Genomic DNA, 25,370 nt, shown 5'->3' with positions numbered 1-25,370 from the left:
CTGTCAGTTCCCCGTACTGGAATGTCGGGACAAACTCACAGACTTCCTGACCTCAGTGAGCTCATCTTCCTCCCAACCCCTCTCCCTGGGAAGCAGATGTCCTCTCCCACCCCCCCCCCCCCCTTCTCAGGACCCTGGTACTTGGCCAGTATGTGGTGCTCTCTGTATTATATTACACCGTTAAAAACAGAATGCTTTCTCCTAAGATGAGGCAAGGATGTCCGCTCCCACCACTTCTACTGGTTACTGTATCGGAGATTCTAGACAGTGCAATCAGGTAAGAGAAAGAAAAGACATCCAGATTGGAAAGCAAGAAGTCAAACTGTATTTGCAGATGACATGATCCTGTATAAGGAAAATCCTAAGGAATCCACTAAACAGCTACTAGAACTAATTGGGTCAAACAACATCACAGGATACCAGACCAGTGTAGAAAAAATAGACTGTGTTTCTAGATATTAGCAATAAACAATCTGAAAACGATATTACGAGAACAATTCTATTCACAGTAGCTCAAAAATAATAACGCGAATTCCTATGGAAATCCCAGCAAGATATTTTTGTAGACAGAGACAAGCTTATTCTAAAATTTATATGCAGAGGAACTAGATTAGCTAACAAGCTTGACAAAGAATAAAGTGGGTGGAAATCACTCTACCTGATATCAAGCCTTACCACAGAGCTCACCAAACAGTAATACAGTGTGGTATTAGTGAAGCGACAGACCCAGAGATCAATGGAACAGAATAGAGAACCCAGAAATAGACCCACGCGGTAGGTTCTGTGGTTTTCCTGACAAAGGTGCAAAAGCTACCCAATAGAGAATGACAGCCTCTCCAACAAACAGCACTGGAGCAATTGATCATCCATAGGCTAAAAAAATTCCTAAACCTCACACCTTACACCAAAATTAACTCAAAATGGATCATGGACCTAACGTAAAACATACAACAATTAAACTTTTAGGAAAGAAGGACAACATAAAATCTTTGATATCTAGGGCTAGACAAAGAGTAATCAGACATGATAACAAAAGAATCATTTATGGAAAAAAAAAGATAAGTTGGACTTCATCAAAATTTGAAAATTTGCTGAGCAAAAGACCCCTTTAAAAGGATGGAAGGCATGCTACAGATTGGGAAAAATTATTTGGAAACCACATATCTGACTTATATCTGGAATCTGTAAAAGAATTTAAAGAATTCTCAAAACTCGAAAACACAAATGCAATAAATACACAAACGTTTGGCCCTGCTTCTAATTAAATTAGAAAGGCAGAAGACATGAACAGACATTTCACCAAAGAGGATCTATGAATGGCAAACAAGCACATAAAAAGGTGCTTACCATCATTAGCCATTAGGGAAACGCAAATCATAACAAGGAGATACCAGTACACACTGATTATAGCAGGTAAAATAAAAAAAAATAATAACAGTGATAAGACCAAATGCTGGCAGCAGTGTGGAGCAACTGGATCTCCCCTACATTGCTGGTGGGAACAGACAATCGTATAGTCACTCCAGAAAATAGTTCGGCAGTTGTTTCTTAAAAAACTAAACATGCACTTACCACATGATCCAGCAATTATACTCTTAGGCATTTATCCCAGAGAAGTGAACACTTACATCCATACAAAAACCTGTACACATGCTAAATTATACACTTAAAAATGGTTACAGTGGTAAGTTTTATGTGTATTTTACCAAAATTTTTTTAAAACTTGTACAGAAGTATTCACAGAAGATTTATTCAGAATAGCCTCAAACTGGGCACAACCCAAATGTCCTTCAGTGGGTAAGTGGTTAAACTCTGGGACATCCATACACTGGGGTACCATTCATCAATAAGAAGGAACCACATGCACCGACTTGGATGGATCTCAAGGGCATCGTAAATCCATCATTGATCCATACTGTGCAGTTTCATTTATATAACACTCTCAAAATGACAAAACTATACAGATGAAACCAGGTTAGTTATTTCCAGGTATGATGACTAATTTTATGTGTCAACTTGACTGGGCTACGAGATGCCCAGGTTGTTGGTGTGACATTATTTCTGGGTGTGTCTGTGAGGGTGTCTCCAGAAGAGATGAACATTTGAATCAGTGGACTGAGTAAAGATCCTCCTCACGCATGTGGGTGGGCATCTGCCAGTCCACTGAGGGCATGAAGAGAACAAGGTGGATGAAGGGGCGCCTGCTCTCTCTGCTCAAGCTGGGACGTCCTTCTCTTGACCCCAGACATGGGTGCCCCTGGTTCTCGCCTTCTGGCTCAAGAGTGAGTCTCAGGCCTTCAGACTTGGGATGAACTGAAGAACTGACTTTCCTGCTTCTCCAGTTTGCAGATGGCAGACCGTGAGATATCTTGGCCTCCATAATTACATGAGCCTACTCCTATTATAAAATATCCCCATATACATCTCTTTTTATCCTTTTGGTTCTGTTTCTCTGAAGAACACTAAGACACCAGGGGTCAAGGAGTAGCACACAGGAAGGAGTTCCTTTGTGGTGCTGGAACATTTCTGTATCTTGATGGTGGTGGAGTTACAAAAATCTACACATGGAATCCCATTCTGTAGAAACACACACACACGTGCAAGTGTAAAAACTTGTGGAAACTGAATGAGGTCTATAGTCTAGTTACCAGTATTGAACCAATGTCGGTTTCCTGGTTTTGATATTGTACTATCATCATATAAGATGCCCCCCTGGGGGAAGCTGGACCCAGGGTTTGCAGGGCTCGACTATTTTTGCAACCTCTGGTGAGTCTGTAATTATTTCTAGATAAAAAGTTTTTAAAAAGTAAAATGCGATTAGGGATTCTGTAGTTATTTTAGAATTCCTCTCCCTGTAACACCCAGGGTGCCCTGGCTTTCATGCACTGGCTCTCTGTGCTTGTTTGCAGGTTAGAGCAGCAGTCACGGAACACCACGGGAGCTGGTGCAGAAACCCCAGTGGACCATGGAAGGGGCGGGACACCAAAGTCACACGTTGCTGGCTCTAGGGACCTAAATACACAGATCTTCTCTCCCACCCTCTGCCGCTCCCGCTCCCGAGGGAGTGACCAGATGGCTTCCTCCCGAGGGGGGCCGTATGGGCCAATGGCGTCTCCCAGTTCCTACAGCAGGGGGCGGTAAAGAGGAGGGAAAGAGAGGCCCCAGGTGGGTGAGGTCTGCCTGGTGCTGAGGCTTCGGGAAGCTGGGGGTTTGCAGAAGGAGGCCCGGGCCTCTGGGAGGGCCAAGGGGAGGCTGCGACCAGGCAGCCCCAGCCTGATCTGGGTGTGCAGCCACCAGCCCGGGTGCCTTGGGTCTCTCAGTAGAGTCTCTCAGAAACAATGCAAAGCAAACAAACAAAAGTCAGATTTTAAAAAAAAAAAGGAAAGGAAAATCCAGGTCAGGCAGAACAGAGAGACAACCGTTTGCAGTCGGCCCACCAGTGTGCACGGGGCCGGCGGGAGGGTCCCCTTGCTCCTCACCCGGTCCAGGCCCAGGGCCTGCACTCCAAAAGCACAGCTGGACAGCACTCCTGGAGAAGAGGCCCCAGGGCCCCCTTCCACTTGCCCAGGGCAACGTCACGGTCTCAGCTCTCTGGCCGAGACCTTTGCCTGCCCACCTGCAGACGAGGAAGTCTCCAGAAACCAGGTGCATTTGGCAGTGGCCGTTTTCCCTGGCAGCCTGTGAAAACATCATGCAAACCCTCGAAGGGAGGCGGGTGGGAGCCTGATGGCAGCTCCCGCTCCGTGAATGACAGCACCTGGGGACGGGCTGCACCCACTCCCTCCCTCCCTCCCTCCCAGGCCCCACCACCACAACCGTGCAGGCCAGGACATCCTACCCTCTCCCACACCTACCCATCATGCAGCCCTCTCCCCTCTACTTGGGAAATCTGCCCCCTCTTTCTGCCACCACCCCATCGTCTCTTGGCCAGGCCCTGGCCATACCCTGCTCCCAGGTCCCCCCAGTTCTACTTTAGCCCCTACAATCTGACCTCCACTCAGCAGCCAGATGATCCTGTACAGTCAGAGCAAATCAATCGTATCACACCCAGAAGAAAATCCACGTGTCCCTCTGGCTTACAAGTCCTCTCTGATACGGGCCCTGCCTCTCAAAGCTCTGCGTCCACCTCTCACTGGTTTTTCCTTCTGTTCCTCATGAAGGCCATGCTCGTTCCTCCCTCTCTGACCTCTTGTCTGGAATGTGTATCTTCCAGGGGCTGATCCTTGCCATCTGGGGGGGTCAATCTCGAGGGGCCACCAGTCACGGCACCTCTCCCTGCACAGCACTTGGGCTGCAGTCGGGTCTCAGGAAAGCAGAGCCTGGGAAGGAGGTTAGAGCACGCGATGTTCATCAGGGAGCACGCTTGGGACCAACTGCCGTGGAGGGGAGCCGGCAAGACGGGCAGAGGGGCAAGGCGGCTGTGATGTGGGCTTAAGGACAGCTGGACTGGCCCTTGGGTTGTCCTGACTTGGGTCAAGGATGCCAGGCCTTCCTGCTCCTGCTGCATCAGCCCTTTCACGTGGGCTTCCGCAGGCCCCCTCCTGCGCCTACAGCTAAGCCCATCCCAGAAAAGGGCCTTCGGCATTGCAGTATCCATCTCAGCTTCTCTCATTTTGATATTTTTCTTAATTTTTCATTCCTATGTGTCTCTCCCTCCAAGAACGGAAACTCCATAGAAGCAGGATTTGCCTTGTGTGTCACAGGGACGTCAGCCTGGCACGTGGTAGGTGTTGAGTGAATGCTTTACATTCACAACCACCCTGGAAAATTCATCATTTGATTCTCATTGCACAAATGACATCAGTGAGGCTTCGGTTAAGAAACTTACCCAAGAAGTGGCAGGAGCAGAACCCTGGGTTGCTCTGTGTGGCTCCCCCGCCAGCGCCCCCCACCTCACCAGAATCAAGGCAGGGGCAGCGCCATGATGGCCCCTGGCCGACGTGGGAGGCTGCACATTCTGTGCGTGGCTTAGAACAAGATTATAAATTACTGGGGGATTTGGGCCATTCCTTACAATCCTTCCTAGGCTTGGTGTTCAGTCAGTGGCCCCCTTGTACACAGAAGTCATAGTGAACCAGCCCTAAGTGCCCTTCTGCTACACACACAAGCAGGTGGTCAACCTGATTAAGCTGAGGACAACTCTGCTTTCTCTTTTCAAATCCGCTGCCTGCTCTGCTCTGTCTGCTTCTTCTCCATTGCCGATGCCCCCTCAAAGAAGCCTGGCAAAAAATCCCACCTTCGAGCACGGAAGTCCTGTTGCAGACATGGCAGGGGAGGTGTTTGGGAACGTGGCCACACACACTTCCTGAGGTGGAGCAGGTTCCCTGAGAATTCCCGTAGTTCGGGGGAAGCACATGTTGAGCACCTCACAGGGTCCCCCAGTCCTAGCCTGGTACTCCTATCAAGGGGCTCTGCATGTCTCTTGCAGAACAGTCACTGAGCACCACCCTCCAATTAACCTCATCCCCCTGCCAGGGGCAGGTGGGCAGGCAGAGGTCCCTTTGATGAAGCTCAAGGAAAGCATCTAAATTAAATCAGGGATGAGGGGACAGCAAGGTTTCCTAGAGGAGGCGAAGCTTGAACTACATCTTGGAAGGCCAGTAGCACAGCCAGGCAGTAAGGAGAGGACATTTCTGGCAAAGGAAACGGCATATGCAAAGGTGTCATAATAACACTAGCCACCATCAGATGGACCCTTCCTATATGCCACGTGATGAGCTAAGCACTTTACAGATACCATCACTTAATTTCACGGAATTTTTCACATTTCTTGTCTGTCTCCCCTACTAGAACATCAGTCCCATGGGGGCAGTGATTCTTTCCCCACCTCTGTATCCCCAGTGCCTGGTATACAGAATGGGGTCAATCAATCTTTCCCTTCTCATGGTCGCCAAGTATTCATCTAAATGTTTAAATCCATGAATCTAATCAGACTGACTATACAGTATCAATAGGAAACCAAAGACAGGGTAATAGCATGAGCACTTGTACACCATACACGTACACACTCAGCAGAATTTGAAATGCTTTCCCCAATAACTATAAAACTAGAACCGCTTCCAAGGAAACAAACATTTGAGTAATAATCCAACAATTTCCAAAGTTACTCCTCCAGAAAGAAGAATTTCTACTGAGATAACAGAAGATGGCTGACTGTCCCTTGTACTTTGTCCAAAGGTTTAAAAAAAAAATTGCATTTAAATAAGAATGCCAAAAACATGATTTTACTTATATAGCATGCTAAATATTTTAAAATTGATTCCACCTCCATTCTGTTTTCATTCAAAACAAGTCTAGGGAAGAGCACTAGACAGAGGTGGGGCAGCTATACCCTGGTGCCAGCCACACAGAGTGAAAGAGATGTTTTAATGAGAGGTTGTACAGATAAAACATTTGGAGTTCTTTAAAATCCAAACTTTAGAAATAAATGCATAGCTATGTGGAAAACCTCATGTTTAAAATCTGAGAACCCCAATTATGGATAACTGAGTGTAGGAAGTCCCCCCCCCCCAGGTAATTCTTAAGGCTCCTGCTTGAGCAGCTATGGTTTCACAGAACCTGCCCCCTTGACCACAGATCCAAGGATGGACCAGCAGATCTGTGGGTATGCAGACTTGGCTGCACTGTCGTCCATCAAGTTGTTTCTGTAGCTGCAAGATTTAAAACTCAGGAGCTGTTGGCAGCCAAGTTTACAATGAGTGTTATGGACTGAATTGTGTGCCCCTCCTCAAAATTCATAGGTTGAAGGCCCAAGCCCCCATGTAACTGTATTTGAAGATGGAGCCTTTAAGGAGGTAACTAAGGTTAATGGGGTCAGAAGGGTGGGGCCCTAATCCAATAAGACTGGTGTCCTTATGAGGAAGAGACACCAGGGATGCAGAATAAAGGCCATGTGAGGGTGCTGGCTACAAGCCAAAGAAGAGAAGCCTCACCAGAAGCAGTGCTTGGGCTTCCAGCCTCCAGAACTGTGAGGAATAAGTGTCTGCTGTTTAAGCTGCTGCTTTGTGGTATTCTGTTATGGCACACCTGAGCAGACTACAAGGAGCAGAAAGCACACACACTGGAGGATTCTGGTTGCATTTAGGTATCTTTAAAGCCCAACAATATTCTCATGTTGGTTTCAAACTTTAGGATCCTTACAATAATCTCCTGTGAGTTTAAGTGAATTCAAATTGGGTCTCTTTCATTTGCAACTAAATGAAAGAGGCTTCTGAATAGCTGGAGGTTTACCCCCCACCCCCATCCAAGCACACAAAATTTTAAAACCATTTTAGAAGGGAACCTGAAATACATTTCATCTCTGCCTTTTATAAGAAGATATTTTGTCTTAAAAAAAAATTATCCCAGGTTTTCCATTATGAGTATTCCAAAGATATTCTATGATATGGCTGGAGTTATTAGGAAATCTGAGGTCTACACCTCTCTTTGCTGTTGGCCTCACCACTCTGGGCCTATTTCCTTTCTACAACAAGTTATTTCTGCTAATCACAAAAATTCTGATACCACCAATGGCTGATCTCACTACGCTGAAAGTTAAGTCACCGCACTGCTCAGGATGACTCACCATCTGCAAAATGAGTGTTTCTTCCAGGACTAACATTCTACGTGTTCCAGGATTACTACCTAACCAGGTCTCTCGGGGTCCTGTGCCATGCTCTCCCCTTTGGTATTGCCGTATCCTGCTTATGTGGTTTGCCTTTTCTAGTCTGGCTCCTTGTTGGGCTCTTCCAGCTGCTGTGTGCTATCTGTCCAGCCCCCAGGTCTCACACAGGTCAGGTACTCTATGGGGTATGAGCTCACAGGGCCTGGGCGGCTCTTGTAGGCAAGTGCAGAGACTCACTGGGAGAGTGACCCTTGGGCTGCCCAGAGGCCTTCTCAGCTTATTTGTTCCCCCAAAAGGCATCAAAGGATCAAAGGGAGAAGTCTGACAGCAAACATCAGTTTTGTTCACATCTTTGCTTACCTTTGGTGGATCACAAGGTGGGGGAAAGAGGCCAAAAGACTGACCACCTATGAGAATCAGTCTTCTCCAAAATCCAGCAGGCTTTCCCCCTTATTTATGTTTTTAAATATAAGCAAGCTCCTTGGTGGTTAAAACAGAACCTATCTTACGTGTCACTAATCACCAGTAACCTATCTCTGCTACAGAAATCTAACGGAATAAAGCACAGTGCTGCACACCATCTTATTTGGTCTACTTTCTTTATGGTTACACCTGCTAGTGACCTTGTTTATTCTAGATGATAGATGAAAAGTGAATGAAGGTGAATTATCACAGCTGATTTTCAGATATTCTCTGCCTTGTGCATGATACACAACAGAATTACCCCTGGTTCCCTCTAACAATTTAAACTTGGAAACAATATAAACATGACGAAACTTGTAAACCATTTTCCTCAACACCGAATAGCAAGAAATAGTACACAGGTCAGCAAGGAAGATGGCGATGAGGGTTGGAAAATAGGGTTAAGAGAATTAAGTCGAGTTTTGAAACTTCCTTCATGCCTTCTGGATTTGTCTCAGCCAGCCTTGGAATAAACACCTGGAAAGAAATTGAAAACGATGGTTCTCGCAATTCCCTTCTGAACCACCTGCCTTACAGAGGCGTTTATCAGCCCTGCGGCACACACGTGGGTAAGATCATAAACACCACCCCAGGCTAGACTGCGCTGTACCAGCATTTTCCATCATAACCAGCTTCAAGCCTGTTCTAAAAATGTTTATTCTATTGGACTCCACTGGCTACTTTTTGTACTGACCCCAAAGGTAACTAACTCAGGAACCCAGGAAAACAATGCAAGTAACAGATGCTAAAGGGAGAGCAACAATACTAGTGAAATGCTAAAGAAATCGTCTCTGAGACTATTTTATAAAGAATAGTGATGACCGTGGAAGATACTGATTTACCCATTTAATAGGTTTCCAAAACCCAAACCAAATAAAACACAACCACACCAAATCTAAATTACAACACTTTATTGCAGCATCGGCAAAGGTCAGATTTCTGAAGCTGGTGAAGATCGGGCAGCATTTCCATGTGAAATGTTACAACTTTACAAGTTTTGTTTCTTATTTAATTCTACATGCAGAAACTGAAACATGGTAAAAGAAAAAATGCAAAATAGCTAGAAAAAAAGATGTAATCAAGTTGTAGCATACAGATGTGCTCTTCAACTAAATTTACTATGCCTATTGGAAAGCAAACAAAAGACAACTATCCTAATAAATTAACAGATTGCCAGAAACAGGCTAAGAATGTTCATTTCTACTTAGTGGGGGGAAAACAAAACAAAACAAAAGAAAAACAAAAGCAAAATAAAAGCTCTGCTGTTTCCATACTTTGTTTAGAGACAGAGGCTGTAAACCCATGAAGGTCAACAAAATCTCCGGATCCCCTTCTCGCTGTCCTTCGTCCATCTTCTGTGACATCTGCCTGGCACGCTGTCTGTTTTCAATGATACTTACAATGGGCTCAACTATCCCTGTTCTTAGGCTGGTGTCAGACTCCCCTAAGCCATCTGGGTACATGCTTTGTACACTAATCGTCTTCACATTTTCTTTTTACCCTAGTAGGCAATGTTACATTACTGACTCTGATGGGTAAAACTGATTTTTCTCCCTCATCCCTTGTTCCTCTTGAGACAAATTCCTAAACAAAAGCCTTCCTGGTGGATTATCTGGTATTTGGATATCTTTCATCATTTTGTTGTCCTGCATGTAAGTTTTCACTAGAAGATTTTACTGCTTGCTCTATACTTTGCTACTATAGTCCTGGAGCCCCCAAATGTATCTTCTTCCAACTTGGGATGTTCAGTTCAGAGACACTGTAACTCAAATCAATTTTAAACTCAAGTTCATTTCCCCCATACCATTACCATTACAACCGTTTCTTCTTCGGCTCAATCATCTCACTGACGCTCTTCTTGGTGTAACTGCTCAGGAATCAAGTCAACCATCTCATTTCTTGACTGCATTCTCAAGAGAAGATGAACCCTCACGTGATTTCCATTACAAAAGGCCTTTTCTGCCTTATCTGGAAGCGACGGCTTGTTCCGGTGTTGGCAGAGGCTGCTGTTTCTGCCTCATGGCCCCAGCCTGTCCCAGGTTTAGATTCGCAACTCTCTAGACCGACATGCTGAGATGTGTCCACTGCTCTCATTCAATTGCTGGAGGACTCCACTATCCACAACATCAGATACAGGACCTAATGAAATGACACGTGCTGCTGGATCAACGTCTCCTAGAGGCACAAACAGGGCAATGTTAAAGAACCAGGACTGAGGACGACCCTCCAGCAAGAAAAGGCCCCTAAAAAAGGCCCCAGCCACTATTCACTGATGTCTGCAGACAAGTCAGTGCTTTTTAAAGAGCACACAAACTCCTACTAACTAAGAAACAACAGGGGGCGGAGGGGCACTAAAAAGAGCAATTCTGATGCTGATCAGAAGGGGGTGGTCCCAGTAGCTCTCCTGTAACTACTTTCTAAGATGCTGAAAATTCATGGTTTGTGTCATGGCTGAACGGTGTACCCTCCAAATTCACATGTTGAAGTCTAACCGCAGTACCTCAGAATGTGACCTTATTTGAAGACAGGGTCACTGCAGACGTAATTTGTTAAGACGAGGCCAGACTGGAGTAGGATGGGCCCCTGATCATAACAGGAGGAAACCCAGACACAAACACCCTGGGAGAACGCCACGTGACGATGAAGACATGGGTCAGATGGTGCTGTGGAAGCCAGGGGATGCCAAAGATTGCTGGCAAAGCACCAGAAGCCAGGAGGGAGCCTGGAGCGGATTCTCCTCTCAGCCTCAGAAGGAACCAACCCGGCCCTCACCCTGGATTTCGGCCTCCAGAAGTGTGAGGTAAACCGTTCTGTTGTTTAAGTCACAAAGTTTATCATGCTTTCTTTTGGCAGCTCTAGCAAACTCATACAGGTTGTCTCTCACAAGGCAAGTTGCATTAGCAAGAAACTTTCAAAGAATAAAATGCAAATACGGAAAAGTCTATCTTCAGCTGGATACATCCGTTAAGTCGTGCAGAACTGAACTGAATGGGAAAAGGTCAGTAGAAGTATTCTCTGAGAGAAAGAAACAGTCTCTCCCCTGATGTCAAGACAAAGCAATGGTCTAAAACAGAATACTTTAGATAAACGCAATGAATGACAGGAAAAGCGTTCACAGTCTTTGATAAATAAGACACACTTATTATAACCCCTTGCTACTCAGAGTGTGGTCCACACTCCAGCAGCTTTGACATCACCTGGGAGCTTGTTAGAAACTAATCAGAACCAGCAGTTTAACAAGAGTCAGGATGGTTAAAATAGGTATTTTAAAGTTTGAGGAGCGCTGGTATAATCCACACAAATTTATAGCATATAAACCATATTAGTATTAACACTTGCCAAAGATGCTGAGTTTCACAGTTTATTCAACACTCACAGGGTAGAAAGCAACCCTGTCCTGCACTACAGAACACCTTGGTAATTGTATTACCTAGAGTGCTACTGCCATTTTAACTCATTATAAGCAAATGCTTACTCCTTCTTAGAGCATTCCTGCCCAGGGAGAAGGACTGAAATTTTAACTTACAGCCCTATTTCAATCCTGATTATAAAATATAAAAATCATTATAATTAATGTCTGGGAGCCTTATCAAAATCTACAGGTAATAAAAACTTAAAACTGCTTTAATAACCAGTTTCCAAGTAAATTTCCCTTTATCTGACATATAATGTCAACAGTTTAATAACTTTTTAAAAAAAGTACTAGCCAAGTTAAGAGTCAAATTGAAAACAGTTTCTCAGACCTCACTCACAGAACCTCCCTCTGCCTCTTCCTACAGGACTTCAGCACGCAGACACCCGAGGACCACGGCTCTAGATGCACAGGTTCCTACTGAGTCTGGCCCAGCGTTAAAAATAGAAGAAAATAAAGAGGAGCCAAACTACCAAAAGACACCACCCATCACCTAACGTTCTTCCACGTGACTACATTTCTTCACTTAAGTTTAAAAAATAGCAAAGAACATTTGGTACTTGAAAGGCTTCAAAAACTCACTTTTACACATTTGCTTGTTCCTCTACAATGTTCATCTGAACCTGCATTTTAAGAGCACTGGCTTTGAGAAGACTATAAAACCATAAGACTTTACAGAGGGCCATTTTCGAGAGTGTTGGACAAGTTAGGATTTCTTTTTCCCAAGTCATTATTTGAGGAAGAGATTTAAAATAGGTAAAGCCAAGTAGCTCAAGAGGTGGGAGTCTCACAAAATCAGGAAAACAAAAGGGAATGAGGGTGCTAGGGAGCATAACACAGGGAGAAAGTTTGTTAAATGACTAAGCATAGATTTTTTTGAAGTCCCTCTGTCCATTCAACAAATATTTACTGGGCATCTACTATGTGCCAGGCACCAAGACCTATGGAGGAGATATAACGGAAAGCAAGACAAGGCTTCATGTCTGCCCTGAGTCTTCAATCTCCTGGGGGATGGAGACAAGCTAGCAGGTGACGAAGCACAACAAGGTCTGGGGAAACACAGTGAGCCAGGGCAGCAAGGTCAGGCTCCCGAGTTTCAAGGGGAGATCTGACGGAGGAGCAGGAGTTATCTGGGGAAGAGCCCGAAAGGGTTCCAAACAGAGGGAGGCAAAAAAGGGCATAACTAGAAGAGCTAAAAGGCCAGCTGGGTGGAAGTAGGGGAAAAAATAGCAAGAGGTAAAGCCAGTAAGGGGAGTGCACCCCCATCATGCAGGGTCGTGTTAGCCAAGTGAGGAGCTGGGACTTTTATCCCACAAGCCATGAGGAGCCACTGAAGGGTTTAAGCACAAGAGCTCACTCCTGGTCAGGCGGCAGGTTTGCACTTGAGAAAGAACACTGTGGGGAGAGCAGAGAGGATGCATTGGAAGGGGTTGAAATTGGAGACTGAGAAGCATATCTGGAGGCTGCAGGCAGTAACCCAGATGAGAGATGACAGTAGCTTGATCTAGGATCTCCATGGCGGAGATGGAATAAACAGGGCCAGTGTGAGAAAGCCATTTACCAGTAAAATCAGGGTATTTGTTAATTAACTACACAGAGAGACTGATGCAGAGGAAGAGTCAAAAACAAAACCTCCTTTTCTAGTTTGGACAACTGCGAGGGCAGAGCTTCCGTTCACTGGGCTAGAGAACAGAGGAGGGGAGGGGATGGGGCGGGGATACGCTGAAGTCGAAGTTCCCGGGAGACGTCTAGGTGGTTGTTCAGAAGACAGCAGGTGCACGGTCAGAAACCAGAGTGGAGGCTTGGGCTGGAGATCCGGCTGGTAATGGAGCCACGGGAGGGGACACCTGCAAGAGCGCTCGGCGTAAGTGAGGAGGGGCCAAGGACCAGCCTGAGGGGCACGGGTGTTTCCAGGAGGAGGCAAGGCCACCCCGGAGTCAGGAGACAAGCAGAGGAGGCAGGTAGGGAAGAAGACCAGAAAGGGCAGCAGAGTCGCAGAGGTCACGGGAAGAGAGTGTGCTGACAGAAGAGGGGGGCCCATGTGCAGAGCGCTCCAAGACAGCCACCCAGATGGCTGAACGGAGCACTGAGGCGGCCGGGCCAAGGCCAAGGTGTCAGGGAAGGGGCAGAGAGGCAGATGCACAGTGAGTGCGAGGTGAGAGAGAGCCAGCGTGGCCAGTTCCAAGTCTGGCTGCCTGCAGGGCTGGAGGGAGGGAAGGAAATCAGAAAGGTAACAAAGAACTTTGAAAAACGACTGAGTAACTGGTAGCAAACTAAGAAAGGCACATCTCTGTGTTCATATACACAACTATACAGCATGTTTAAGTTGATACATCTGCTTTCCCATATTTTTATTCCATACTCCTTGAGAAATGCTTGGTGCTTAGACTCTCCATCAATGATTTTTAAAATAAATACATGACTAGGGCAGAATTAGCTGTCAAGTACCTGGACCTGGTTTCTCAACTGGACTATAAACCTGAGAGTAAAGGCTCTGTCTTCTACTTCTGAATTTTCCATAGTGCAGGACTGAACCCATGGAAGGTGCTGGATGAAATGTAAGCTGAGGGGAGCAAATCCTACCGCAAATAGTAATTATGTAGCAAATGTCACATTTATTGATTCTGTAAAGTCACCCAAACATTGAAAAATTAGGAAATGATGCTACTGTTACAATATCTAAACTGAGAAAGGATTAGGGATTAATAGAAACAATGCTGTTCAGAGATGTTAGGCTGCAATATGGCCAGTGAAGTTGATGAAAAATATCAAGATAAGAAAGAGGGAGCAGACATTACCAAGAACACAATGGTATATATTTAAAGCTACTCTAAGAAAATGTAAAAGGAGAAAACTAAAATTTCCATGGGCTTTTTCTTAACTTAGCCGGTTCCACGTCTTAGCACAATAAAAGGTATTATTAAAGGACTTTAATGAAGGTTGGGTAATTTAAAATAACCTAATATCTTATGCCTATTGTACATCATTTGTAACGTGCATTTCTAAAAAAAAAATTACACTCAATAGCTGTTAAAAAACATATCCCTAAACTGTCAATGACAAACCAATTTCCTAAACGGCAATTTGATTAGAGTTGTCTGAACATATAGTTCAAAGAAAAATGTTACCAGGAACACGAATATACTTAGTGAGTGAAGACACAGGCTGGAACATCTGTGTTTTCTCCAATGCTACTACTCTCCTCAGTGGACCATTTCTCTACCCCAGCAGTCTTTTCTACACCTGCTCGCCTGTCTCCAACAACAAGGTGACAACATTTGAGGGCTGCTGTAGAGCCTCAGTCTAAATACCCCAAGGAAGACCAGTAAGAGCACAAAGCCTATGTCACTTTTGATAATAACCCAAACACAAGACAGAAAACAAAGTTGATAGGTACGGGTCTTTAGATCAGATCCCAGCAAAACTTTCAACAACTTTAAAAACAAGATGAGTGAGGTCTTAGGCAATATCTTCTATATGAAATACCTTCCAGAGTTTTAATTATTTCACATTAAGCAACTCAAGTTTAAGAAGAACTGGCATAGATCCCAGCAGGATATTTTATAATTTAAAAACAAACAAACAAAATACCTCAAAACAAACTCAATCTGCATGACTGAAAGTCTAGTAACAGATTTTGAGTTTTTGTAAACACTATGATTACATAACACTGGCTTGAGAGATTCTAACAAAAAGCCTGTGACTTCTCTCAAACTAATCTGTTAACTAGTTCGTCCTCAAAAGAGGAAACTAAAAAATCCAAAGAAGCCCACTCAGAAAAAGTGAAAGCCAAGATTGGTGTGGCTGAAATTAAGATTAAAAAACAAACAAACAAACAAACATATTTATAAATAGGTTTTCTTTACTCAAATATCTACAACTCAAACACTTCTCTATTTTGCTAATCATTGGGCCTTGATCATTAGGTATAATCCAGAACTATCTAATTTGCTCACATGGACACCATGAAAAATAGCTAAGGCAGAAATAAGAGAGACCGTCCTACCTCCCACCAGTCTTAAAGATTAGATCTGCATTAGGCGCTCCCTTTGGATGTTGGTAACGAGGCCGCCGCTCTCGATTGGTGTTTGCTGGAGCCGGGCGCTGGGCAAGAGACTGCAGCATTTCTGGAATTAGGAGCAAAACAGAAAAGGCATTTAACATTGGTAAATGTACTCCCAAGAAGCAAATAAAACCCTACGGAGATCAAGTTTATTAGTCCTGTCAGGTAGCTGACTAAAGAAAAATAACCATTATATGGACTAAAATGATTAATAAGTACAAGAAGAGCAATCAAGAGAGGAGACATGCTCTTGAGTATCATTTAACATCCAACGCTCCCTTTACAGTCAATGTGGCCACGATGTTAAGTGTCCTGAGGCAGTGAAACAGCGTAAGAAGCAGTTTAGTACAACAGCTATCAGCACGGCGTTTGGAGCCAGATAATATTAGCTCAAATCCCAGCTCTGCCACATACTAGCTATGCGACTTTTGGTTCAGTTTCCCTAAATGTAAAATGGGAATAATAATAAGCACTTATCTCATAGAACTGTTGTGAGGATTAAGTGATTTGATAAAGTACATAAGTGTCCGGCCATAGTAAGCACTTACACTGAGTGTTACCTACCATTATTTATTATTAAGAACATTGGGTATCAACTGAACTGGAAGAGAAGATTCTAGAAGTGGGATTTAAAGATAGAAACCTGGGACTTCCCTGGCGGTCCAGCGGTTAAGACTCCACGCTTACACTGTGAGGCACGGGTTTGATCCCTGGTCAGGGAACTAAGACCCCACATGCCACGAAGAGTGGCCAAAAAAAAAAAATTAATTAACAACAAAAAAAGATAGAAAACCAACTATTTATTTATACAACAATCTCTTGCACAAAAAGCAGTCGGTGAGTATAGCACTATACAGACAGCCATGTTATGGCTCTAAAATCTGGATGCCAGGGGAATGACAAAAGGCTGACTTATGAAGTGTCAGTGGACTCTATATGTAAAGTTCCAGTTAATCCAAGTGTGCTGGGTATGTCTCTATAAAACTGGAATCCTAACTTGATGCCCGCAAATCTGAAGGAATAGAGGGTCCTCGAGACCAGGATTCTCAAGTAGACAAAAGAAATGACATTTGTTGAATAATAATTTGCTCACAGTTGACTGGCAGCATGAGGCAATTAAAACTTGGTACTATATCACTTGCAAACATAGCTCTAACAGTATAGAACCTAACTGAATTATGGGGGAAGCAAAATATGACGAAAATTACATTAGTGATACTTTACAAAATAAGTGAGAGAAAAATGAAGACAGAATGGAATATAAAAAACAATCAACTTCTCAGGCTAAATATATACAAACATGACATGAAAAGGTGCAGAATAAAAGCTTTGATGTTCTGTACTTTAAAAACCCAAATTTCCACTTCCATCCTGAAAAAGATTTGATACCTTGATAATCTTCTTGTTCTTGCCGTTCATTGATATCTAGTGTGAGCTTTTTCATTCTCATCCTCTCTTCCTGTTCTGCCTGTTGCTGGTTCCAATGATTTGCAGCAAGTTGGGAAGACATGGGTACATTAAGGATCTTAAACTGAGAAAAAAAAATAATAAAGAAATCACAAATGGCTTGAGAAAATCAAAGAAAAAAAGATTTCAAATAAATTAGTAAGTAGAATTAAATGAGTTTAGAAAAATAATAATCTTTCCTTCCTTAATAAGTCAATAAAGACAGCATCATCTAAGAACGTAAACAGACAACAGTGTTACTCTACTAGAGACAAACCCATTCGGGCTGGATGGGAAGTGGAAGGCCATCAAGTTCAACCTCCATCAAGTTCAACCTTTTCTGCACCGTTTGGGAGCACACATCTAAGCAACAGGGGATCATTTTCCACTGTACAGACCCTATTACATATGGCTAACTATGAGAAAGGGTTTTATACAGAATGCTGTAATCTGCACCCTTTTCATTTCTACCCTCTGGAATCAGTTCTGCCCTCCTGAACTATACAGTCTAGTCCGCCTTCAGGCTTAACAGACCTTCATATTCCAAAGATAGCTGTGACACTGGAAAAGAGAAAGAGTTAATCAACTGACCGATGAGATCTATTTCTCTATTATGGGGGAGAGTTCTTATCTACGGAATGGTTTGTTTTTAGCAGGATGTCCCTGTTTCAGGACTGTTAACAAGGATTAAACTATAAGAAATATATTGTGCATTTGTTTAAAACAATCAAAAAGTTCTTTAAAACATTACATAATGGCTCTATTACATTAAAACTTTTGCTTTAATGATCAAAACATTTTATTTCATTATTCTAATTCACAGACATTTAGATATAGAAAGAAACTATCAACAGTATTATCCTTTCTTTTCAACTACTTACTTCATTGGTGCAAATTTTTCTTTTCCTACTGACTATAGAAGAAAGTTATTTCTGGGCACAAATCTGGTGCACAAAGAGATCTTTCACTTAAAAACTAAAGATTCCTATAAAGCTACACATTTCACATTTCTAAAAAAACCATTGCACCAGAAGGGCCAACACCCAAAAGTCAAATAAAGAAATAAAAATCAGAACAAAATATACTTTCTTCGTCAGACCACAAAATAACAGTGATGTTTCTTCAAATAATGTTCCTAAAATTGAACATTTTCCAAAATTCCAAATAATGTTTATGAGTTGAAAATTTACTTAATAACCAAGTACTCTGAGCTCTCATTTCATATTTGCTAACATTTTAAAAATAAAGTTCAATAAAAATGTTTCCTTAAACAAAATTTCACATTTTAAGAAATAAGGACTTCACTCCTCATTCTGAAGCTATATAGGTTACACACTATATAATCTATCCACTTTGAACCAAAAATATTTCTTCTAAAACACAGACTTATGGTCCTATGTTGACCCATACAATTTAGAATTCAGGACAGCTGAAATGAATTTACTTTTCAAAGCTCCACAGTTTCTGAAGGTAGGTTTTAATTTTATGCCTACACATTCTGAAAAGATCAAATGGGGTGTGCAAATTCACAGGTATACTGAATTTTCATGTGTGCCTCAGAAAAGGGAGGGACGAATGAAGAAAACTGATTATTTACTGTTGTGTAATTTGATCTTCACAGAAAGATATTCCTAAGGCTCCTTTTAAATAAGAAAAATCAAGGCTCAAGAAGTGTGCCAATGTAGTACAAATGTTCAGGAGCTGTACGGGAATAGGAACCAAGGCCTACCAAACTGATGTTGCCACATACTGCCCTTCACAATTTAAAAAAAAAACAAAACTTCCTTTTTGTGCCAAGAAATCTGGTGATGAGGGGAGAGCGAGGGAGTGGAAAGGGGAAGCTGAGAGGTTTTAAAGAAAAAGAAAATGAATCAGACCTAAAATGTGATGACTGAAATAGAAAAGTCTACTCAGAGTACTAAGTCATTCCTAGAAAAGAAAAGAAAAGCAAAAACTCTGGGCTTTGAAAATCCTGGTAACCATGGTGAACTAGCAGTTCCAAGTGCTGAGAAGAGCAATTTTACAAAGATCTCACTCCAACACCAAGTTTAGGGTCTTGATCAAAAACAAACCCTTATTTTTCTAGGGACTGGGTGGAGGATGAGGGAAAGGGGAAATGTGAGGGCTCATCTCTGGCCTGAGGGTGAGAAAGGGGGGGAAATTTCCTAAAAACTTGATAACCCTAGAACCTGCGACGGAGGAAAGTCCTATTGACTAGAAAGGAATTAGGAAGACAGTGTCTGAAAAAGATACAGCAGTGCTCGGAATCGAAGTCAAAGTTAACTATTTAAACATGACTCATGATGGAAACCCTGTTCCCAGCCCTCCATTCTGTGATCCTAACTGGTATTCAGTTTTCATATCTCAAGATTTATTTGCAGTATAGCAAAATAATGGTATACTGTACAACTTTGATCTTTTGAGTAACAAGAAATTACCTGACCAAAGCAGAGATAAAAAATTAAGGTAGGCATCATCTCCTGGAGGCTGTGCTGGGAGGGAGGAAACAGAACATCCCTGCCCTCACAGAGAACACCTCATTCCAGGTCTTCTCCGGTCACCCCCGCAGCAGCTGTCTCCCTCTCATAGCCTCCTCCCCACCCAGTCTCTTCTATCCTCTTATCTTGCTTTATCTTCCAACACAGCACTGTCTCCAACCTGACATTACTTCTTTATTGTTGCCTCTCAATACTAGAATGAAAGCTCCCAAGAGAGGAGGGACTTGGCTGACTCCTGCATTTCTGCACATGGAACAGTACCTGGTATGTGGCAAGTCAACAATAAGTATCTGTTAAATGACTATTTAAATGAATGGGGGAGCCAGGTGCTGAACTTGTCTGTGATAAGCTGTGGTAGCCACTGTATTTCATAGACACTGCCATTAATTATAAGATGTACCATTATTTTACATACCACTAGAACAGGAAAAAATGCTGTCAATTATCCCAAGAGTCCACCAACTCTAAGAGGTGGCTTGCCTTCAGAAATATTAAAGTGTGGAATTTTTTTTACAGAACTGGTAATATATGATGTATCCTAGAGTTGTGTCTGAGAGCCAGGCTCTGTTTTCTTCAGGGCACTTTTCACTATCTGCAAATATACTATGCTGGCTCTCTCCCTCATCTGGGTTGCGCATTCACGAGGCCAGGGGCTGCGTCTTGTTCATCACTGTAGCCTCACACTTAGGATGGTATTTGGCACATAGTAGACAATATTTGATGAGTGAATGTTTGCATCAAAGTGATAGCTTAGTAGTTGGGGAAATGATTTTGAGGGCCATCTGTGAGATAAGGGAAAGAAGGAAGAGGTAATTTAAGGTGAATGGAGGAGAAGGATTAGGGGTCAGAAAACAATGATTTTTGTTTTTTTCCCAAGAGAAATCTTGGCAAGTGAGCATTTTCTTGAGATTATCTGCCCTCACCCCCCTTTCCTTTCCCACCCTGCGCTTACACATGAAACCCTTCTACTGAAAGTCAAGGTATTTATATCTTCTAACAAATACATATGATTTAAATTTTATTTTAATTTATTTATCTGGCTGTGTCGGGTCTTCGTTGCGGCACGCAGGATCTTTGTTGAGGCATGCAGGATCTTTCGTTGTGGCACACGGGCTTCTCTCTAGTTGTGGCATACGGATTTTTTCTCTTCTCTAGTTGTGGCGCACAGGCTCCAGGGCTCGTGGGCTCTGTAGTTGTGGCGTGCGGGCTCCAGAGCACATGGGCTCTGTAGTTTGCAGCACGCAGGCTCTCTAGTTGAGGCGCTCGGGCTTAGTTGCTCCGCAGCATGTGGGATCTTAGTTCCCTGACCAGGGATCGAACACGCGTCCTCTGCACTGCAAGGCAGATTCTTTACCTCTGGACCACCAGGGAAGTCCCTATCACTGAATACTTTAAGTGTTTCCAGTCTTTCCCCTTGTAAGCAAAAGATAATTTAGAACCTATACAACAAAGTTACTGCTTACACTTGATAACTAACAACCAACTGTGAATACAGGGTGGACAGACTCTTACCTGCTGTTTATTGCCTTTTCTGGTTAACATGACAAATGGCATCGTATCTGCAGACTCTGTCTCTCCCTCCCCACCACCGAGTGGGGGCCCTTTCCTCAGCTGGCTTTTGAGATGCAAGGGAATGGCAACATCAAGTTGGTGCACTTTAACAGATTCGCCACTTCGTTGCTTAAAGACAGAAATGAAAAAATGCAAATAACCCAATACATTGCAAACAATTCCTTCAGTGCTATATTTCTTAGAGCAAACACTAGAGCCAAGTCGTCTTTCTGAAACCACAGAGCCATCCCCCACCTCCAAACCCTTACACATGCCTTGGAAGAACTATATGATTTGGCTCCTATTGATGGCTCCAGCCTCTCCCAAGCTCAAACAATGCTGTAGGTTCTACTGTTTCCCTGTTCCTTGAGTGCACTTGTCCTCTCATTCACACTCATGGCACACATGTTCCTCTGTAGTTATCATAGGCCATAACTGCCTGCTTATCCATGAGACGTCCCACCTGACTGATGGGGTTCATCACTGAACCCTTTCCCTGGCATTCTGTGGTGGTGCTTTACACACAGCAGGTGCCCAATTAATATTTAAGAGTGAATGGAATCAATTAATGTTCAGATTAACTTCTTGCTTATTAATATCAATTATTTTTAGCATTCACACTGGATTTATCAACCAATTATTTAAACAAACCTTCACCAATGACTTACATGTTAGGCTTGGAGATACTAATATTAAAAAGATAGTCTCTACCCTCAAAGAGCTCATAAACTTGTTAAGTAAGCGAGAGAAATAAATTAATTACAATTCATCTGGGTTGTGTATAACGTGTGTTGGGGATGGAGTGACCACACAGGCCTAGCTGAGAGTGGGTGGGTGCTGAGATTTCACAAAAGGTCGAATGAAAATGGGACATTTGAGAACATTAAGACTTCACATGACTTCTTCCAAGCAGATGGTAAAAGAGCAGTTTGGGGGATATGGAGGGAATTTAGGCAGGGGAAGAATAGGTGCAAAAGCAAGGATGTGAAACAGCAGGTGCATTTAGGGAACTGTAAATAATTTTCTAAGTCTGATGAATGGAGCACGAATGAGAAAAGAGCGGAACATGACTCTTCAAAGCTAAGAAGGTAATGCCGAAAGGCCATGAAGGTGTTAAAACGGCTTAACTGCTATTTAAATAGTCTTTTGATATAGGTGCCATATATGCAAGAGACTTGCAAATCAAGCAAAATGGTAATAAAGGTGTAAGGTTTTATTGTTTTGTTTTGTTTTTTTGCGGTACGCGGGCCTCTCACTGTTGTGGCCTTTCCCGTTGCAGAGCACAGGCTCCGGATGCGCAGGCTCAGCGGCCACGGCTCATGGGCCTAGCCGCTCCGCGGCATGTGGAATCTTCCCGGACCGGGGCACGAACCCGTGTCCCATCGGCAGGCGGACTCTCAACCACTGCGCCACCAGGGAAGCCCAGTTTTATTGTTTTGATTTCTAAGTTCCAATTTCTTAGAATTTGCTTAAAGTTCTCCCAGGTTCATAAGATTTATCAAGACTTTTTATCAATACTTAAAATTTGAAAGAATCATGTTAGATGAATCTTGATTTGTAAATTATCTTTCTTTCCTGATTACAAAATTAACATGCTCTTTTCGTAAACTAGTTCAATACAAAAATATATTACCGGGCTTCCCTGGTGGCGCAGTGGTTAAGAACCCACCTGCCAGGCAGGGGAAAATGGGTTTGAGCCCTGGTCTGGGAAGATCGCACATGCCACAGAGCAAATAAGCCTGTGCACCACAACTACAGAGCCTGCGCTCTAGAGCCCGCAAGCCACAGCTACTGAGCCTGCGTGCCGAAACTACTGAAGCCCGCGCACCTACAGCCAGTGCTCCACAACAAGAGAAGCCACCGCAGTGAGAAGCCCATGCACCGCAACGAAGAGTAGCCCCTGCTCACTGCAACTAAAGAAAGCCGGTGCACAGCAAAGACCCAACGCAGCCAAAAATAAATTAATTAATTAAAAAAAAAAAAAAATATATATATATATTACCAAGTGCGTCCATACCAATCCCTCCAGTTACCTCCCTCAGCCCGACTCCTATTAACAATGGGTCATGTCCTTCCAGATTTTTTTCTTGCATATATATACATATATAAACATATACTATATACACATATAAACAGGAGCAACCATGATGCATATTATTCTATACTAAACATACATGTTTTTCTTCTTTTTGATTCAATATCTTGGGCATCTAGTTGAATATATACAGAGCTAATTATAGGGGTGTGTCTTATTTATTTTATTGGTCCTCTATTGATAGACAGCTTAGACTTTTTTTTCTATTACAATGTCACATCTTTGTGACATTATATTTAACTTCATGCACTTGAGAGACTATTATTAAGGGTACATTTTTAGATCAAATGGCACACCCATCTGACAGGTTTACCAAATTTTCTCTAAAAAACGCTGGACTCATTTACCCTTACCAAATACAGATGTTTGCCCACACTTAACACAATAGATACGGTCACTTTTTAAATCTTAATATCTGATGATCTGATAAAAAGGCCCTTCTTAGTTTGCTTATCTTTTGATTGTCAGTGAGCTTTAGCACGATTTTGCATATTCTTTCCAACAACAACAAAATGAGTCATTCATCTTTTCTCATTAGTTTGTATGATCTCTTTGGTATACTAGAGATATTGACTTGTGTTGTGTCGGCTATAGACCTTCCCCCCCCACCCCCGCCCCCGGTTTGTTATTTCTTGGAAGTTTTTATGGCATTCTGTGCTGGAAAGTAATGCAACAAATGGTTGATAAGAGACTACACCACTCACTACCCTTTCACCTTAAGCAAGTTTTTTTGTCTTTCCAAGCCTATTTCTTTAAGTGAAACATGGGAATATGAACAGCACCCAACAGCACTGTATGAAGAATAAATGTAAAGTCTTAATGCAGTGCTCAACAGTCTTCATAATGATTAAGATTTTTTGAGAGATTTGCAATTAATTCTGGTGTGGAAATAAAACAGAAATCCAGCTTTATTTTTATTGACCATTTGTTGAATACACCATTTTCCCTCAACTGATGTGAAATGTTAACTTCATCATGATTAAACTGCCACGTTCTGAGGTCTATTCTGGACTCTCCTCTGTTTGATTAATCTATCTATTCCTGCAACAACCTATAACTGTATGTATATCTTGTATCTCAACTCACCCTTCATTTTCTACAAGTCTCCTAGCTTTTCTGTTTGTTCTTACAGATGCTTTTAGGAATAATTTTGTTAAGTTCACGCTACATTCATGTCCCTGTTCTTCTCTCCCCCAACCCCCACCCCATCCCCAAATGCCCCCCGTGGGACAGAATTAGGACTGCATGAAATTTAAGGACCTGATTCATGAAGAGTCAATGTCTTCACGATACTGCAACTTCCTATGATTTTTAGCAAAAGGAAGACACCTGTACAACTGTTTGTTTGGGGTATTTGATAATGATTTAAAATCAGTGCCTAACAGAGGATGAAGTTTTCTCCAGTACATAAACACAAATGCAAAAATGTGAATTCAAAGTTTCCTCCTCTCTGATCACATCCTCACATCCTTCCAGATCACTTCTTCAAGAGTGCTCAATAAGCAATGATCACTGGACCACATCAAAAGCTCCCATTCCTCTGACTTTCTCAGCTTTTCTACCTTATTTCTAAATGTTGGGCTCCTCAGGGCTCAACCCTGAACCTGCTCCTCTTCTGTCTCCACACTCTACATCTGGGTGAGTCAGTTATTGCTATGGCTTTAAATATGCTCTAACAACCGCTCCGTTTGTGTTTCTCTTCTGATTTCCAGACATTCCCACCAACACCTCACAGGCTCCTCACACTTAACAAGTGGAACTTGGGCTCACTCTCCCGTTTCCTGTCAGAGACCAGCCAGTGGCCCCAAAGCTAAAAGACTTGAGTGTCGTCTTTGACTCCTTGGGCCCCACACACTGCTTATCTAATCAAGCACCAAATAAATCCAGTTCATTCTACCTCCTAAACAGCTTTCAAATCCAGACTTCTGTCCGTGTGCCCTGCCACTCCCCTAGACAGATGGCCATCATCTCTCACCTGGGTTACCACCACAGCCTTCTAACCACCCCCCTGGTTAGTCTCCCTGCTTTCAGTCCTATCCCAGTCTGAACCAGCTCCTTAAAGGACCAGGCCACTCCCAATTACCTGTTCTCATGCTGTGATCCACCCACAGACCGTGTTCTATTAATACTGGCCTTTTTTAAGTTTTTCAAACACAAGTTCTTTTCTGCTTCAGGACCTCTGACACACCGTTTTCACGTTACCCTAATTTTTCACCCAGATGACTCCTCTGTACCTGTCT

The 25,370-nt window shown here is 43.0% G+C and overlaps 1 protein-coding gene across 2 annotated transcripts in view; it reads right to left on the bottom strand.

The window, feature by feature from the left end:
- Positions 1 to 8,961: 8,961 nt before the first annotated feature.
- UPF2 (UPF2 regulator of nonsense mediated mRNA decay) overlaps positions 8,962 to 25,370 on the bottom strand; it is a 94,092-nt gene continuing 77,683 nt past the window's right edge. For both annotated transcript variants that reach the window (XM_029237302.1, XM_029237301.1), the window contains exons 19-22: positions 20,997 to 21,164; positions 16,930 to 17,071; positions 15,484 to 15,604; positions 8,962 to 10,240 (exon numbers count right to left, since the gene is read on the bottom strand). In XM_029237302.1, coding sequence (XP_029093135.1) covers positions 10,231 to 10,240; positions 15,484 to 15,604; positions 16,930 to 17,071; positions 20,997 to 21,164 — 441 coding nt within the window. In that variant the 3' untranslated portion in view covers positions 8,962 to 10,230. The remainder of the gene's footprint in view (positions 10,241 to 15,483; positions 15,605 to 16,929; positions 17,072 to 20,996; positions 21,165 to 25,370) is intronic.

Source organism: Monodon monoceros, unplaced genomic scaffold, assembly GCF_005190385.1.
Source record: "Monodon monoceros isolate NGI ecotype Baffin Bay Population unplaced genomic scaffold, NGI_Narwhal_1 Super_Scaffold_21, whole genome shotgun sequence".
Classification (NCBI taxonomy): Eukaryota; Metazoa; Chordata; class Mammalia; order Artiodactyla; family Monodontidae; genus Monodon; species Monodon monoceros.
This window is presented reverse-complemented; position numbering and strand designations above follow the sequence as displayed.